We start from the raw sequence: 17,427 nt of genomic DNA, 5'->3' as shown, positions 1-17,427 counted from the left end.
AGAAAGCGTCTGACTCAGCTCCCTGAGATACAGAGTTCTCTCTAGAAACTTGTTCTCCTTTCATTATCCTCCCGACTGATCATCAAAGCACATTGCTATCCATTCTCTTTCGCAGAATTTTAATCTCTCTCCTTCCTGTCCATCTCCCTCACGAGCCCCCTCCCGCTGTGAGTAGCCTTTCTGGAGAGGAAAAGATGGCGCTTCTCGGATCTGGAGTTTTGCTGGCTCCAAACTGTAGCTCGGGGTTGAAGCTGAAAGAGCCAGGCTGTCTCAGACTCTGCTCAACCGTGTGCTCTGCCACCAAGTCCCATGGGTTCCTCCACTCAGTGAAATGGCTATTACCCTTGCAAACTGACTTTCTGAGGATGAAGAGGGAGGAAAGAACCTATTGACGAGCCCTTGGTTTCCCTACCCGCAGCTGTACCTGGGCGTTGTGCTAACTGTCGTGGTCATCATCACCGGCTGCTTCTCCTATTACCAGGACGCCAAGAGCTCCAAGATCATGGAATCTTTTAAGAACATGGTACCTCAGGTAGGATTCATATGGAAGGATCTAGTGAGAGAATGTGTTAGAATGTAACCGAATATATGACCTTTATGTCCCTTGAAGAATTGTACTCTACCATGAGTGGACTGTGTGAGGCTGATAATGACGGTGAATTCATTTAAATTTTGTCCTGTCTCAGCTTAAAAGTACCCTGAGAAAAACACATCACTTTTGAAGTTGTCTGGTCTGAAATGCATAATCTGAATCTTAATGAGCGTAATGAAAGTGAGAGTGTTAGTTACTCAGTGGTTTCTGACTCTGCGAACCCACGGGCTGCAGCCGGCCAGCTCCTCTGTCCATGGAATTCTCCAGGCCAGAATACTGGAGTGGGTTGCCATTCCCTTCTCCAGGAAATCTTCCCCACACAGGGATCTAATCTAGGTCTCCCTCATTGCAGGTGGATTCTTTACTGTCTGAGCCACCAGGGAAGTCCAATGAGCATAATACGAAACCTCAAATCTATTGGGTTCTATCCCCCCAAAAGTAAGGTGGAGGCACAGGGGATTGGGGAAGGCAGATTCTTCAAATGTCGATGTTTTTAAAGACAGAGAACAGATATGGAAGTGATGCAGATTGCTGCCGCTGCTAAGTCGCTTCAGTCGTGTCCGACTCTATGCGACCCCATAGACGGCAGCCCACCAGGCTCCCCCGTCCCTGAGATTCTCCAGGCAAGAGCACTGGAGTGGGTTGCCGTTTCCTTCTCCAATGCATGAAGGTGAAAAGTGAAAGTGAAGTTGCTCAGTCGTGTCCGACTCTTAGCGACCCCATGGACTGCAGCCCACCAGGCTCCTCCGTCCATGGGATTTTCCAGGCAAGAGTACTGGAGTGGGGTGCCATTGCCTTCTCCAGTGATGCAGATTAAAGGAGGCTAAATGGACATGACAGCTAAATGCAGTATCTGACCCTAGACCAAATCCTATGCTGGAGCAGAAAATAATGTCGTAAAGGATATGTTGGGCCAATTGATAAAATTGGAATGCAGACAGCAGATGAAAGTATTGTGTCTATGTGAAATTTACTGAGTTTGATGACCATTTTATGGTTATTTAACACCCTAATTCTTATGCTTGCATGCTTAGTCACTAAGTCATGTCTGGCTCTTTGCAAGCCCATGGACTACTGTAGCCCACCAGGCTCCTCTATCCATGGAATTTTCCAGGCAAGAATACTGGAGTGGGTTTCCATTTCCTTCACCTAATTCCTGGGAAATGCACCTTGAAGTATGTATGATAAAAGATCATGACTTATTGGGGACTTCCCTGGCAGTCAGTGGTTAAAACCTCAGCTTCCAGTGTAGGGGGTGTGGTTCGATCCCTGGTCAGCGAACTAAGATCCCACATGCATTACAGTCAAAAAAAACAAAATGTAAAACAGAAGCAATATTGTAACAAATTCAATAAAGACTTTAAAAATGGTCCACATCAAAAAAGATAATTTTTTTAAAAAAGATCATGATGTATGTAACTTGCCCTCAAATAGTTTGGGGGAAAAAAGAATGCACATACACACATGTAGAGACAGAGAACAAATCACAAAGCGGATAGGGTAAAATGTTAACAGATGAGTCTGGGTAAAGGTTATATAGGTGTTCTTGGTACAATTTTTATTCTTGCAACTCTTCTGAAAGTTTAGATTATTTTCAGATAAAACCTTTCTAGAGAACTTGGAAAACAGGACGGCAGAAGGACATTCCTAGGCACAGGGCTGGAAACTTGAAGAGGGACAGGCTCCAGATTTTCCCAATGACATGGTCATGTTCCAGGCTTTTAGCCCAGGATCTTCTCCCTTTGATGTCAACAGAACTTAATTCCTTCCTTGGGTAAGAGTGCAGGGGAGAATGTTTTGGTAGAAGGAAGTAGGAGTTTGGAGCCTATCAGTGTCTGCTGCCTAGCAAGCCACCCTAAAAACACCGTGGCTCAAAACGACAAATATCGTACTTCTCACTGTGGCTCGGCTGATCTGATCTGGGCTGAGCTTAGCTGGTGCTGGATGGTCTTAGATGACCTCATTCACGTATCTGGGGTCTCAGATGAGATGTCATGGACATCTGGACCTTTCTCCTTATAATCTCTCTTCCTCCAGGAGGCTAGCTTGAGCCTGTTCAATATGGTGACAGAGGGCAAGCCCCAGTGTGCAAGCATTTTTTAAGTATCTGCTTGCATTACATTTGCTAATGTCCTATGGGCCAAAGCAAGCCATATGTTCAAATCTAAGTATAGAAATTAAGAGATAAACCCCATTCCTACATGGGGTATAAGTGAGAGGAGCATCAAAGGGCCCTGCAGACAGTGATGGTAAGAATTTGCAATCTACCAAAGTGATCTGCACAAAGGATGTGGTAACCGTGGGAATCAGAGGACAGGAGACCAGGAACTGGATGGGAAAGAGAAAAGAGCTTTGGAAATGACCCTACACTGTCTTCCCACAGCAAGCTCTGGTCATTCGAGGTGGAGAGAAGTTTCAGATCCCTGTACACGAAGTGGTGGTAGGCGACCTGGTAGAAGTGAAGGCTGGGGACCGGATCCCCGCTGACATCCGGCTTATCTCTTCACAAGGATGTAAGGTGAGGGGTGTGAAACGCTGCGGAAGGAGGCCGAGTGCAGTCTTCGAGCACCTCGGTGACCTGGGCTCAGTTAATGAAATTACCATCTTATTCGGAACCGTGAGAAGTCACAAGAGCAATTTGAGGTTGCAGCGGTGTGCAAGTTTATGTTTCTGTCTGCGTGTCGATAATGATGCTGCTGCAGAAAAAGATATGTCATCTGTGTGAATCTTTTTTTCCATTCTCGATTTATGACCCTCCTCTCTCCCATCCCAGGTGGACAACTCATCCTTGACAGGAGAGTCAGAGCCCCAGTCCCGCTCCACTGAGTTCACCAATGAGAACCCTCTGGAGACCCAAAATATCTGCTTCTTCTCCACCAACTGTGTGGAAGGTGAATGTCGACTCATAAGTAGCCTAGATTCAAAAGTAAAGATTGATGGTGGTCACCTAGGGTGCTCCGGTGGTTAGGACTCCGACAGTCCACTGCAGGGGGCACAAGTTAGATCTCTAGTTGGGGAGTTAAGATCTTGTGTGCCAAAAAAAAGAAGCAAAGGTTGAAACAAAGATTTCTAGAACTCTCTATCATCTAAAGGTAGTAGGGAATGTAATAGCTAGTAAATAGGGTACCTTCTTTGTCACTCGTGAGCTGTACGATCTTAAATTAAAGGTCAAAGCCATCATTTCCACATTTGAACAATGACGATACTGAAAGTCACTGGTCCATAAATTTTTATGTGGGTTAAAGAAGATAATACATATAAAATGCTTAGCACAAGGCCTAACACATTTTAAGTGCCCTGTAATTGTAGCTATTTTTATTCTGTGTAGTGAATGGACTGTGCTCTATGAGCTGAAAATAGCATAGAAGGGAAGAAAATTATTCAGCCCTGCTAATTCATTCTTCTCCTGAAGTAAGCCCTAACTTCTCCTCAGCATTCCAAGAGAGGGTACTGACTTTAGAAATTTGAACTTGCCCCAGAGCAAACAGCTAATACGTTGACAAGTTGAACTTTCAGGCATGAGTCTTTCTGATTAAAAAATAAGAGCTATCTCTATAATATGTCGCTTTTCTGGGTGATTCTGACTGTAACTTTAATGGTAGGAATTTCAGTCATTGTGGTAAGGCAGGAAGAATTATTGTAAGCAAAGAACTTTGTGGGGCCCTTCATTTCAAGCCGCATGCCTGAGTGTTCTACATCCTGTGTGTGAAGTTTGCCTCCTGACTTAGGGCCCAGAAGCCCCACTTGTTATGGCCTGTGCCAGCCAGCAGGGGTCAGACTGGCTCCAGCCAGCAAAGCAGGGAGGGGGCTCCAGGCAGAGCGCTACTGCCACCTGGGCAGCGTTCTTGCTGGTAGGGGAAGGAGGGCTGTCCTCTGAGTGTCAGGATGTCTGGCAGCACCCTGCTTTCTGGCCATTAGGTGCCAGTAGCAACCCCTCCCATCTCGGTCTCAACTCAGATGCTGCCAGATGAGTCCTGGGGAGCAAATTGAGAAGCCCTGGGTTAGAGGATGGGGAGTTTGGGAACGCTGGATTCCAGCAGAAGGGTAACCACTATTCCTGGGGCTCAGGAAACTCTTCAGCTGCCGAGGACAAAATGAGAAACATGCAGGCAACAGGAGATATTTAGATTAAGTGCAACAAAGACGAAGATGGTGAAGGCGATTAGGCAATAAAATTGGCTATCTCTGGAGAACTGTGGAATCTGAGATTTTTCAGACTAGGAGCCCCTCACTTGTACAAACGAAACGTAAAGAGAGCAGAACGTAATAACCTCTCAGAGACCCTTGTTTTTGACCAGTGACAGTTTTCTCTGTGTAGGAACCAAATCCAACAGCCTTCTGGATTCAGACTTCCCCCTTCATCCACAGGCTCAGCCCAAGGTATCGTGATTGCCACCGGAGACTCCACCGTGATGGGCCGTATAGCCTCACTGACCTCCGGTCTGGCAGTGGGCAAGACCCCCATTGCTATTGAGCTCGAACACTTCATCCATCTGATCACAGGGGTGGCCGTCTTCCTGGGTGTCACTTTCTTTGGGCTCTCGCTTATCTTGGGCTACACCTGGCTGGAGGCTGTCATTTTCCTTATCGGCATCATTGTGGCCAACGTGCCTGAGGGACTGCTGGCCACCGTCACAGTGAGTAACCAGGGTGTTGGGTGGCTCCAAGGCAGACAAACTGCCCCCAAGGAAGTGAAATCACTTGTATGTTCTTTTGTGGCTAAGCCTCTCAAGTGCAGAGTACTCCAATGCATACACAGATGTCAAATCATTTAGTTCCCAGATTACGCTGACTTCCTCCACCCGTATTTTCTGGTGCCTTCTCTCTTTAATGAGAAAAGAAGTGAGTTATGATGCAGAAAGCATTAGATTATAAATCACCCGGAGTGAGTTCCAGTCCTGGGTGTACTGGCTGGTGAACCCGGCCAACTCGCTGCACCCCAGGGCCTCAATTTATTAGGATTATAGCATCTTACTGGTAAGGACTTCAGAGTTCACAGAAATTCAACCTTTCAACCAATGCCGAATATCCTGTATAAAATCTGCAGGAGATGATGATGATTTCTAGTAATGGGAAGCCCACCCCACTTTTATCTGACTTCATTTCATTGCTGAGTTGCTCTGCTGCTGCTGCTAAGTTGCTTCAGTTGTGTCCGACTCTGTGCGACCCCAGAGACGGCAGCTTGCCAGGCTCCCCCGGCCCTGGGATTCTCCAGGCAAGAACACTGGCGTGGGTTGCCATTTCCTTCTCCAACGCATGAAAGTGAAAAGTGAAAGTGAAGTCGCTCAGTCGTGTCTGACTCCCAGCAACCCCATGGACTGCAGCCTACCAGGCTCCTCCATCCATGGGATTTTCCAGGCAAGAGTACTGGAGTGGGGTGCCATTGCCTTTTCTGTGAGTTGCTCTAGTTAGATTTCATTATGTTGAATAGACATATGATTCTCTGTTTTATCCTAGTTTTCTTATCTGAAGGAACACAAAATAAGTCAATTCTCTCCTACAAATCTACCCTTTAATTTTTTTTGCAGTAGCCATTATATCCCCTCAAACTCTCCAAGTGGGGGAGGTCAAAGAATCCCTTTTCCCTTAGCCCTTCTTTCTGTGACATGATCTTCAGACACCTGTTTGGAGCATGTGCTTCTTTATCAATATCCTTCTTAAAATGGAAATGAGAACAATATCCAGGGAGTGGCTGGACTAGCACAGAAACATCAGGACTCATGATGTTATGTAAATAAAAGTTCCACAGTTCAAATTCTGTACATAACCACAGCCTACGAATTTATTTGCTTTTAAAATAACCTTGCCGCATGCCTGGTTTTCACTTGAATTATGGTTAACAAACATCTTCTGTTTTAAGTGATTTCTCAAGTCCTTTTCGGCGCTGCAACAGTCCTTCTCAGTTTCATCATTCTCTCCTCTTCATTCTTCCCTTAAACTATTGGGGCAACCCTCCTCCGCCCCCAGCATCTTATACCACAGTCAAAGGTTAGTCATCAACGTGGTCCTTGCAAAGACTGGGCTTGAGAAAGAGGTGTGGCCTGAACTTGAATGGAGAAGAGGCTGTGGAAGAAAAAAGATGAAAGGATCACGGGGGAGAGGAATATTCCAGAAGGAATAGGAGATCATTCTCTACAATACCCTGGTAAAGGAATGCACTCTTTTTTTGAAACTCTGCCATAAAGTACAAACCAAAATCATTTTCCTAATTTCCTTTACTGTGGCCACAGATGAGATTTCTAAAGACTAGGTGACAACAAAAGGGAAATAAGTGCCAAAAATTAAAAGAGCAATAAAAATGATCAGGTTTCCGAAACCACAGAGAGCTGTGAATAGCAGAGGTCTCCTCTTCATTTAAACCCCTCTCCCCTCCTCCTGGCCTTAGGTGTGCCTGACCCTGACAGCCAAGCGCATGGCTCGGAAGAACTGCCTGGTGAAGAACCTGGAGGCGGTGGAGACTCTGGGCTCCACCTCCACCATCTGCTCCGACAAGACGGGCACCCTCACCCAGAACCGCATGACCGTCGCCCACCTGTGGTTCGACAAGACCATCTATGAGGCGGACACCACTGAAGAACAGACTGGTGACTGGTGGTGTTGGTGGTCAGAGAGTGGAAGGATGTGGGAGATGTGATGGGTAGCTGAGAGGGCGTGCTAAGTCCAGACACTGAGGAGAGAGCTGGAGAGGGAGAGGAGAGCCAGGAGGCCTGGAGAAGAGGCGGCCTCTCTGAGGAGTGTCTGGATGCTGAACGGGAGGCAAATAACCCCCTGCTTCAAACTCTCCTGTCCCCCCACTCCCTGCTCACAATTCTGTTCTCTCCTCAGGGAATCCATTTGCCAAGGGCTCTGACACCTGGTTTATCCTGGCCCGAATCGCTGGCCTCTGCAACCGGGCTGATTTTAAGGCGAATGAGGAGAGCCTTCCCATAGCTAAGGTGTCAGGCCCAAGCGGGTAGAGGGGATTTCAGTGTCCAGCATATAAGCCTAAATCTGTCTTTCCTGGCCCCGGGTGATGCCCCCCAGCAGCCCTCCCCATTCTGCCCCTCTCCTTGTTACCGTCGGCAAACCCAGGTGCCATGCCTCCCAGGCTTATTACACCAACCCCATCCTGGCAGCGGGCAACAACAGGAGATGCTTCGGAGTCAGCGCTCCTCAAGTTCATCGAGCAGTCCTACAGCTCTGTGAAGGAGATGAGAGAGAAAAGCCCCAAGGTGGCAGAGATTCCCTTCAATTCTACCAACAAGTACCAGGTACAGAACCGACCAAAGTAGGAGATAGCGGTGGGGGACGGGCTCATCCTCTGCAGGACGGGGGAGCTTTACCTTTGCCTTTATGTCCGAGCTGCAGAACAAGATACAGTGTGTAACCGGCACCCCAGTTAGGAGGCAGGCTCACCCGAAGGGAAAGTGCGTGCATGTTAGCGTGCAAGTTGCTTCAGTCCTGTCCGACTCTGCGCCCCTGTGGACTGTAGCCCGCCAGGCTCCTCTGTGCACGCGATTCTCCAGGCAAGAATACTGGAGTGTGTTGCCAGGCCCTCCTCCAAGAGATCTTCTCAACCCTGGGATTGAACCCGAGTCTCCTGCGGCTCCTGCACTGCAGGCAGATTCTTTACCACTGAGCCACCAGGGAAGCCCAAGGGAAAGTGGTAAACAGAAAAAGGCAGACATAGATGATAAAGGAAGAGGCGTTCAGCCCTAAGCAGTCTTGAGGCTACATCACTATGCAGAGAGCTAGTCACGAAGTACTCTCTGAAATGTCCACAGGCAGCAAGGGCTGGCTGGGTGTCTCTGTGTTGCTGCTGCAGAATATGTTAGATCTGTCAGTCACTTCCTTGAGTACCTTATCTCACAAGTCATCAAATATTTCTTTTCGTTCCATGCCCGCAGTTCTAGCAGCTGCCATCAGGTAGGCGGTCAGGGCTCTCCTGACTGTTTGTGAAGCTGCTTTTCCAGGGTCATTTTGTGCGTGATCCAGGGAGATGTGACCAGAGGAGGAGAAATGCTGCGGCAGGGACAGTGGTGGCCCTCACAGTAAAATTCATGAGAGGGACAGGAAACCCAGTACTTCCCTCCTATGTGGGAAACACTGGCACACTTTTAGGAGGGGTTCTGGGGGAAAGGAGGGGACAGCGGCATTACTGTTGGGGTGGGAGCTCTAGCAGCTAAGGGTTGATTTGCTTAGAATAGTGAAATTCTCTAAATTCATACAATACCGAAAGGTCATTCAGGTGTGGATAACAGAAAAGAAATGAGACTCCCAAAAGTCAGTTTGGGTTTTGAGTCTTAAGAACACGTAACAGGGCTCACTTCACAACACATGTACTGAAACTAGAATAATACAGAGATTACTATAGCCCCCAGATGACAGGCAAATTCGTGAAGCGGTCCATACTTTTACATTTGAAAGTTGCTTAAAAGAATAGATCTTAAAAGTTTTCGTCACAAGAAAAACATTTTTGTAACTAAAAATAACAACAACATAATAAAAGCTATATAGATCTTTTTAAAACAAAATACCTACACTTTCACATTGAATGTTGAACAAGTGAAAGCTTAAGAAACAGACCTGAAGGTTTTTTGTCTCAACTGGCTTTTCGTCAGTGAAATAAGATAGGTCCCCTAGGCCCAGACTGCAAACCTATTTCCATTTTTTCCTGATGCTTAGTGGCCTCACTAACCAGACAGGAATTTTGTGCTTGGCAAGGCCCAATTAAAGCCTTCAACTGGAAAGAATTAGGTACCTCTCCTTCCACAAGATTCAAAATAAAAGCAAAACATAGTTATGATATTTGTTGGGATGTCCAAAAAAATAGCAATCTTTCCCCTAGATGACTGTTGGATGCCTTTTCTGAGCTATTGAATATCAAGTTCAAACAGCAAAATCCTCCTCTACACCAAGTGTGCTTGACCAGTCTGCAAGCCGCCAACTCTTGTGGGGCTTGCCTGGGGCCCCAAGAAAACCCCTCTGACTCATTTCTTTCCCTACCCATAAACAAGCTGCTTTATTGGCTTGCTCTCTGCTCTCGGGGCAGTCAGAGGCCCTGATATGCAAGGGACATACATCTTAGCCTGTTGATCGTTTGCAAGGCCTGGTCTCTCTCCCCTCTCTGAGACTGAAATGAAAGGAAGAAGCTTCTCAGTTCTGACATTTCCAGTTTCTTCCATCTTTTTCATCTGTAATTTTCTATCAAGGTGTGATTTGTGTGTGTGTGACTAAATTACCAGCTTAAGCAGGTAAGACTTGCTGTCATCTCCAATAATCTCCTATTGGAGATAGTCAGCAAAGGGGGTTTTTTAAGTGCTCAGAAAATTAAGCTTTTAAATTGTTTTTTACAGCTTTCTGCTTACGTGAGTTAAGGTTTTCCCTTTTAACTGCTTAAGCATATTTTGAATGAAATAGTTTTTGGAAAGTCTCCTGAGGAGCGGTTGTAACTACATTTTACACCCAGGTTTCGCATCTGGCTTCTCCCTGGGCCAGTGCGGTCTGGCTCCCTCAGCACCACAGGCTCAGTTCCTCCCAATGTGCTGATTTTGTTCCCCGACAGGTTATGTAGCAGGAATTTCCTGTCGATCATTAGAGGAACATCAGAAATAGCTCCTTTGCTCAGATCAGATCACAGAAAAATGAAAACTGAAACTGATCTTCTCTGTCCTTCAGGCTCCCTTCATGACTATGCCCTCTGCTCCACGACTGAGCCACAGGGATCCCCAGTCCCCTCTCAGGGGACTCGTCATGTTTCCAGGAGATTGGCCAGGGGGCTAGAATGGCTAACCATTGTACTTCACGGTTTTCAATATATTCTTTTTTTTTGGTTTGGAGATGTGTTCTGTTTATTGGTTAAAAAAAAATTCATAAACACAAAATAATAGTACATTCAACATATAAATAAAATTTCCAAAGATGCGATTATACAAATTTTACTGGCAACATGTGGAAATTAGTTTATCATTCCCAAAAATGAACATAAGAATAGTCTAAGCCACCACCCCTCACTAGATCTGACTCAGATTCATTCCTTCTTATGGCTGAGTAATATTCCATTGTATGTGTGTACACAGCTTCTTTATCCATTCATGTGTCGAGGGGCATCTAGGTTGCTTCCGCGTCCTGACTGTTGTGAATAGTCCTGCAGTGAACATTGAGGCACATATGCCTTTTAGAATGGTTTTCTCAGGATACATGCCCAGTAGTGGGGCTGTTGGGTCACGTGGTAGGTTTATTTCTAGTTTTTAAAGAAATCTCCATATTGTTTCGGAGAAGGCGATGGCACCCCACTCCAGTACTCTTGCCTGGAAAATCCCATGGACAGAGGAGCCTGGTAGGTTGCAGTCCATGGGGTCGCTAAGAGTCGGACATGACTGAGCGACTTCACTTTCACTTTTCACTTTCATGCATTGGAGAAGGCAATGGCACCCCACTCCAGTGTTCTTGCCTGGAGAATCCCAGGGACGGGGGAGCCTGGTGGGCTGCCGTCTCTGGGGTCGCACAGAGTCGGACACGACTGAAGCGACTTAGCAGCAAAAAAATCAGAATGCTTGAAGAGTTTGGTAACTCAAAGTGAATAGATACCCTTATTCTTTTAGGAAAAAAATAAAGATAGTATTAATAAAAATGAAGCCACAATCATAAATATTAAATAGACTATCACCAAATACGCGATGACAGAGTTAACAAAGAATTTAGAACATGGACTGGTTAAGAGAGCATGTTCTAAAGTCAGTCCACTTGGATTCTTCCCTTGATTGCTTCTACCTTCTAGCTATGTGAGTCTGGACACAGCTTAAGCTCAGTTTTGTCATCTATAAAACAAAGAACTTTATAGTGCCTACCTCAGAGGGAAGTAGCTGGAGGATTAAAATGACGATTCACGTAAAGCACTTGGAACAATGCCTGGCACATAGTACGTGCTCAATAAATGCTACTATTATTACTCACCCTAATCCCATCCTTCAGGCTCAACCAATCATGGTAAAGAACTGTCAATGCTTTTCAATATATTCTTCATTAATACTCTCTCTCTATAAAAGCCAAATGAAGTGGGCATCGCAGATCTTTGACATTTTCTCAAAGGAGCTAAGGTTTGCCGAGGTTAAATGGACAGACCCGAGGTCATAAAGCTAAGAAAGCCTTCCTGTTGCTCCTAGAACACAGGTATTCGACTCTAAGCTTTCTTTCTTGTTCACTCTGCTGTCTCTGCTCACTAGCCACTCAGGCAGAGAGGAAGCCAGGGGGACAAAGTGCCTGGGCTGCCCTTAGCTCCAAGTATGGCTAAGAAGATAGCAGAGATTTGTGTGCAACAGGCTGTGGGGTCCTACAAAGGAGGAAGGGGCTCGACCAAAGAGCAGATATGACTGCAGGGAGAAGGGCTGTGTTGGGTCAGGGAACAAAGGAAATGGAGGTAGACACAGCTTAACTTTGCTTCTCTGACCCAACCCTCGCGCTCTCCTCCTTCCATCGAAGCTTCCTTTCCTCTCCCTAGGTGTCCATCCACCTGCGGGAAGACAGCTCCCAGGCCCACGTCCTGATGATGAAGGGGGCACCCGAGAGGATCTTAGAGTTTTGCTCTACTTACCTTCTGAAAGGGCAGGAGTACCCAATAGATGATGAAATGAAGGACGCCTTCCAAAAATCCTACTTGAATCTGGGAGGTCTGGGGGAACGTGTGCTAGGTGAGGCGGCTGTGGGAGAAGCCTCTGCAGAGTGACGTCAAAACTGTCGTTATTTGCAGGGTGAAGGGTCTAGGAGGTTGGGGCAAGCGGGTAGAGATATAGTGGAATGACTACTGGTCCCCTCTTCTGTCCCTCTCCAGGGTTCTGCTTCTTGAATCTGCCTAACACTTATCCCAAGGGATTCAAGTTTAACACCGATGAAATCAACTTTCCCATAAATAACCTTTGTTTCGTGGGGCTCATCTCCATGATTGACCCTCCCCGAGCTGCCGTGCCCGATGCTGTGGGCAAGTGCCGGAGTGCTGGGATTAAGGTAAGTGCCTGAGCAATCCAGACACCCTTCACCTATCCTAACCTGGATCAACTGTAGGAAACCTTGGACAGAGTAGGTTCTTCATTTAATTGAGCTGATTTCTGCTTCCTTGAGCTTATAAGTTTTAGTCTAAAGAGAGAACTTTATACTGTGCCCTCTGTAGTTAGAATCCTGTCTTGAATTAGAATCACCAGGGGATGAACACAACATTGTAAATCAACTATACTTCAATAAAATTAAAAAATAAAATAAAATGGGATCCCCAGGGGAGCTTTAAAACTCTGACGCCTTGGCCACGTTCCAGACCCCTTCAAGTTTCTGATTGGGAGCCAGGTATCTATATTTTTCAAAAGTCTCCTAGAGATTCCAGTGTGCAAACAGGTTTGAGAACCTAAGCCCTAGGAGAGTGCTTCTCAAACTGATGTACACTTAATAGCCTGGGGCTTTTATTGGAATGCAAATCCGTTTTCAGTAAGTCCAGAGACCCCAAGATTCTGTATTTCTGACAAGCTCCCAGGTGATGCCATTGCTGCTGGTGCCAGGCCACACTGGAAATAGCGAAGTGCTAGAAGATGTCATAAAAATGTACTGCTGAGTGGGTTGTCAAAAGGGTGAAGCCAAGTGGGCTGGGGTCCTGGGGCAGCACTTGTGAGAATGAGAGACTGAGAGCTGGGGCCCTCGATGGGTCTGACTCAGGGTGAGCAGCTGCCATAACAGGTATATGTCCAGGGGCAAAGGCTAGAAGCTTAAAATGAAGTGGTCCGAGAGCAAACCCAGAAATGGGAACTTCCCTCCAGTCGGAAGAGGACTTTGGACTTCATGGAATAGCAGCAGTAAAATTCCTCTAATTCCGAGATGTGCTGTATTCCACTTTCCCAGGCCAGATTCTACCACTTGTTGCTGCTTGTTTGTTTGTTTTTGTATTTTGGCTGGCATGCGGGATGGTTCCCCGACCAGGGATCCAACCCAGGGCTCTGCAGTGCAAGTACCAAATCCTAACCAAGAGGCCACCAGGGAACTCCCTCCAAGGTCAAATTCTAAGACTCCTACACATCTTCATAGATTAGGTATTGTCAGCTCTCTGCTCACACTTGATATTCTGGAATATTTAGGACAGCAGGTTGCAGTTGGGTGGGGCTGGAAGTATTTAAGGAGAACTGGATGCTCTGTGTCAGAGTTGACTTCATCTTGACCTTTAACCATTGGCAGTTTTTCCCTGAGCAGTCGGGGTCACGCTAAGTACAATGATTGGTCACTATAGTGGGAACCGAGGAATGCATAGAGGAAACTATTCTGAGTGAATTCCCTGATTACTACAGGATGTTTTGGGGTGCAACAGTTCTTCATTATAACACATCTGCACAGGGTAACCATACATCTTGATAGTCCTCCACAGATCTACAACATCATGCTATGGTAGCTAAATGGAGAAGGGGTTCATTTGCATTTTCTCAGCTTCCAGGTGGGCTGCTGGGATGAGAAGTATAGATACTATGGAGGTAGTCGAAAGTTTACTTCATCGGGGAGTTTATGGATCTCTTTAGCAAGAAGGAGAGCTATAACTGTGTCCACAGGCGGGGAGGCCCACCCAGGAGACAAAGAAGTGATCTGAGTCAGGGTGCCTGCCGGCGCAGGACACGCTCATAGCCTGAGAGGCAGAGTGAGCTGTGATAAGTAACGGTCCGCAGGGCACTCGGGCGGGTCTGGAGCTGGCACCTGAAGCACAAAGGCTGGTGCTTCCTGGGCCTGTTCTTGTTCTGGGCACAGGTTTACACTTTAATTACTTACCTCTTCTGGACCTGAAGCTGACAGAAACTTGGCTGGCTTGGTGAGGAATTCTGCATCACTCCCTTTTTTCCCTACAGGGGAGTTTAAGATGTACACAGGAGGCCATCCTTCAAGGAGGATGAAGTGTAGTGGCTAAACAGGGGGTTGGGTTTCCCAGGTGACTCAGTGGTAAAGGAACTGACTGCCCATGCAGGAGACACAGCAGACTCAGGTTTGACCCCTGGGTCGAGAAGATCCTCTAGAGGAGGAAAGTGCAATCCAATCCAGTATTCTTGCCTGGAAAATCCCATGGACAGAGGAGCCCGACGGGCTACAGTCCATGGGGTTACAGGGGGTGGGACATGACTGAGCACACACATACAGAGCGTTGCCCCAGCAGTGAGAACCTTCCAAGGTTAACTCCAAAGTGGTGTTGATGCGGAGCTGACGGATGTGATGAAGCTGTTGAAAGAGGCTGGATAACAGCTGCGTGGCAGCAAAAATTTTTTTTTTACAATTGACAGTGGAACTGGTGTTTCTCAGATAGTCATGTGTTCAGGCCTTAGGAATGAATGATTTTAAAAAACTAAAAATAAGGGACTTCCTTGATGGTCCAATAGTTAAGACTCCACACTTCCAATGCAGGGGGTGTGGGTTCGATTCCTTGGGGAACTAAGATCCCACATGCTGTGTGTGGCATGGCCAAAAAAAAAAAGAAAACTGAAATGAAATTATCCCATTATGGCAGGGGAGTCAGCGGGGAATGGATACATGTATATATATGGCTGAGTCTCTTGGCTGTCCACCTGAAACTGTCAGAACATTATTAACTGGCTATGTTGTTCTTTAGTCGCTCAGTCCTGTCCAACTCTTTTGCAAGCCCATGGCCTGTGGCCTGCCAGGATCCTTTGTCCATGGGATTCTCCAGGCAAGAATACTGGAGTGGGTAACCATGCCCTTCTCCAGGAGATTTTCCTGACACAGGGATCAAACCCACATCTCTTATGTCTCCTGCATTGGCAGGCAGGTTCTTTACCACTGAGCTACCTGGGAAGCCAACTGGCTCTACTCCAATATAAAATGAAAAGTTTTTTTTTTTTAAATAAAGAATACCAAATCATTAAAAATAAAATTACCCCATCGTATTTGCCACTACCTGAGGCCCTTAGCAGTATGAGGCTACTTGGCCCTGGCTATGAATTCAGCGTCCTCTAAGAACTGCAGCTGAGCAGCAAGCACCTGAAGTTAAGGTCACCAGCTCTGGAAGCTCTCTCTCAATGGGTCTGATCTGGGAGAAGAGGGCCCAAAGGAACAAGGAAGGCAGCTTGCAAGAGTACGTGGGAACAGCAGAGGTACAGTCAGCATCAAGAAGTGAGACATGAAATTCCTTTAGTACTTGACGAATTCCAGAAACTACCAAATGCCTTTTATTTTGAAGGGAGCCATTCTCTTCTGTTATGTGAATGCATCTCAATGTTCTGTGAAATTGTGTCCTAGGAACTCACTCTTGGGGTGACTGACTTTGTTTTTATTTCTCCGGGCTGGCATGGAGGTGGTACTTCCAGAAACTGCTGTAGAACAGTAGTTCTGGTCCGGCAGGCCTAGGTACGACAACTGTCCTACATGTCATTATTAATGAGCTACTGGGAAATGTGCAGGGCATGGTAAGCCTAAAAAGCCATCGCTGAGGGCTCAGTCTGAACCACACCTGGAATCTTTGGTGCGGTTCCCTCCTAGATCCACAGGCCCAGCTTTGTGAGGCCCCAGCGCCCACAACCGAGCCAGGGCATTGGAGACCAATGATGGGGGGAACTGCTCATAGCACACCTTGCCTGAGTCCCTGGTAATCCCGGCTTAGTTAGCACTTCATCCAGCAAGCTAGCAGTGCCAGTATGGAATGAGGAGGGCTCATGGGAAAACCCCTTCAAGGCTTATTTCCACGCTCTGGGAGTGAACAGACTGACCTTTCCAGGACCTCTGTTCTTAGTTCAGCCACAGTCAGACAGTTCCCTTCTCCCTCCCACCAAAGCCTGAGAATTATGTGCTTAGAGGGCACTTGGGAACCATGGGCAGCGGTTCCCAGGAAGCGATCCTGCCTTCATTCTATAATTGCTTGTTGATGGATTACTCTGTGCTAGGAATTATGCTAAGCTGGAAACTTAACATGAATCACAGGCATGGCCCCATGCTTTCAGAGTTCTCAGTCCAGCAGAGGAGAGAGACAGACAAGCCATCACACACAGACAATGTGAGGAGGGTTAGGAGAACAGAAGGCTAGAAGACCACACACATGGGCACCTGATCTTTGGGGAGGAAAGGGATAGGTCTAGGGCTGGGCCCAGGTACCCGGAAAAGGGCCAGAACCCAGGGGCGCAAGGAGGCAGTGGGAAGAAGAGGGGTAGAGTGAGGATCAGAATGCACTTGGCTCTGGATGACATTTTGCTAGGCAGATGGATTCTTCCAGACGTTCCTTTACTGCCATTGTTCTAATGGTAGGTGCTTCTGTCTTTGAGCTTAAAAAGGCAGTATAGCACTATGGAGAATAGTATGGAGATTCCTTTAAAAACTAGGAGTAAAACCACCATATGACCCAGCAATCCTACTACTGGGCATATACCCTGAGAAAGCCATAATTCAAAAAGACACAGGTACGCCAAAGTTCGTTGCAGCACCATTTACAACAGGCGGGACATAGAAGCAACCGAGATGTCCATCACCAATGAATGGATAAAGAAGTTGTGGTCCATACATATAATGGAATATTACTCAGTCATTAAAAGGAGCAAATTTAAGTTAGTGCTAGTGAGGTGGATGAATCTAGAGCCTGTGATACCGAGTGAAGTAAGTCAGAAAGAGAAAAACAAATATTGCATATTAACACATACATTTGGAACCTAGAAACATGATACTGATGAACCTGTTTGCAGAACAAGAATAGAGACGCAGACACAGAGAACAGAATTAGAGACACAATAGGGGAAGGAAAGGGGGCAAATTGAGAGAGTGGCACTGAAGCAGCTACATCACCATACATAAAACTAGTGGGCAGCTGCTGTTTAACACAGGAAGCTCGACCTGGCGCTCCA

General features: G+C 46.7%; 1 protein-coding gene across 1 annotated transcript in view; it reads left to right on the top strand.

Annotated features, from left to right (window-relative positions):
- Positions 1–17,427, top strand: part of ATP1A4 (ATPase Na+/K+ transporting subunit alpha 4) — a 35,793-nt gene that overhangs the window by 3,124 nt on the left and 15,242 nt on the right. Inside the window, exons 4-12 of the mRNA XM_044944140.1 lie at positions 419–532; positions 2,976–3,110; positions 3,366–3,483; positions 4,961–5,229; positions 6,978–7,176; positions 7,418–7,527; positions 7,708–7,842; positions 12,072–12,261; positions 12,402–12,574. Of these exons, the coding sequence (XP_044800075.1) occupies positions 419–532; positions 2,976–3,110; positions 3,366–3,483; positions 4,961–5,229; positions 6,978–7,176; positions 7,418–7,527; positions 7,708–7,842; positions 12,072–12,261; positions 12,402–12,574 (1,443 nt within the window). The remainder of the gene's footprint in view (positions 1–418; positions 533–2,975; positions 3,111–3,365; positions 3,484–4,960; positions 5,230–6,977; positions 7,177–7,417; positions 7,528–7,707; positions 7,843–12,071; positions 12,262–12,401; positions 12,575–17,427) is intronic.

Source organism: Bubalus bubalis, chromosome 6, assembly GCF_019923935.1.
Source record: "Bubalus bubalis isolate 160015118507 breed Murrah chromosome 6, NDDB_SH_1, whole genome shotgun sequence".
Lineage (NCBI taxonomy): Eukaryota > Metazoa > Chordata > Mammalia > Artiodactyla > Bovidae > Bubalus > Bubalus bubalis.
Note: the sequence above shows the minus strand (reverse complement) of the source record. Positions and strands in the feature narration are given on the sequence as shown.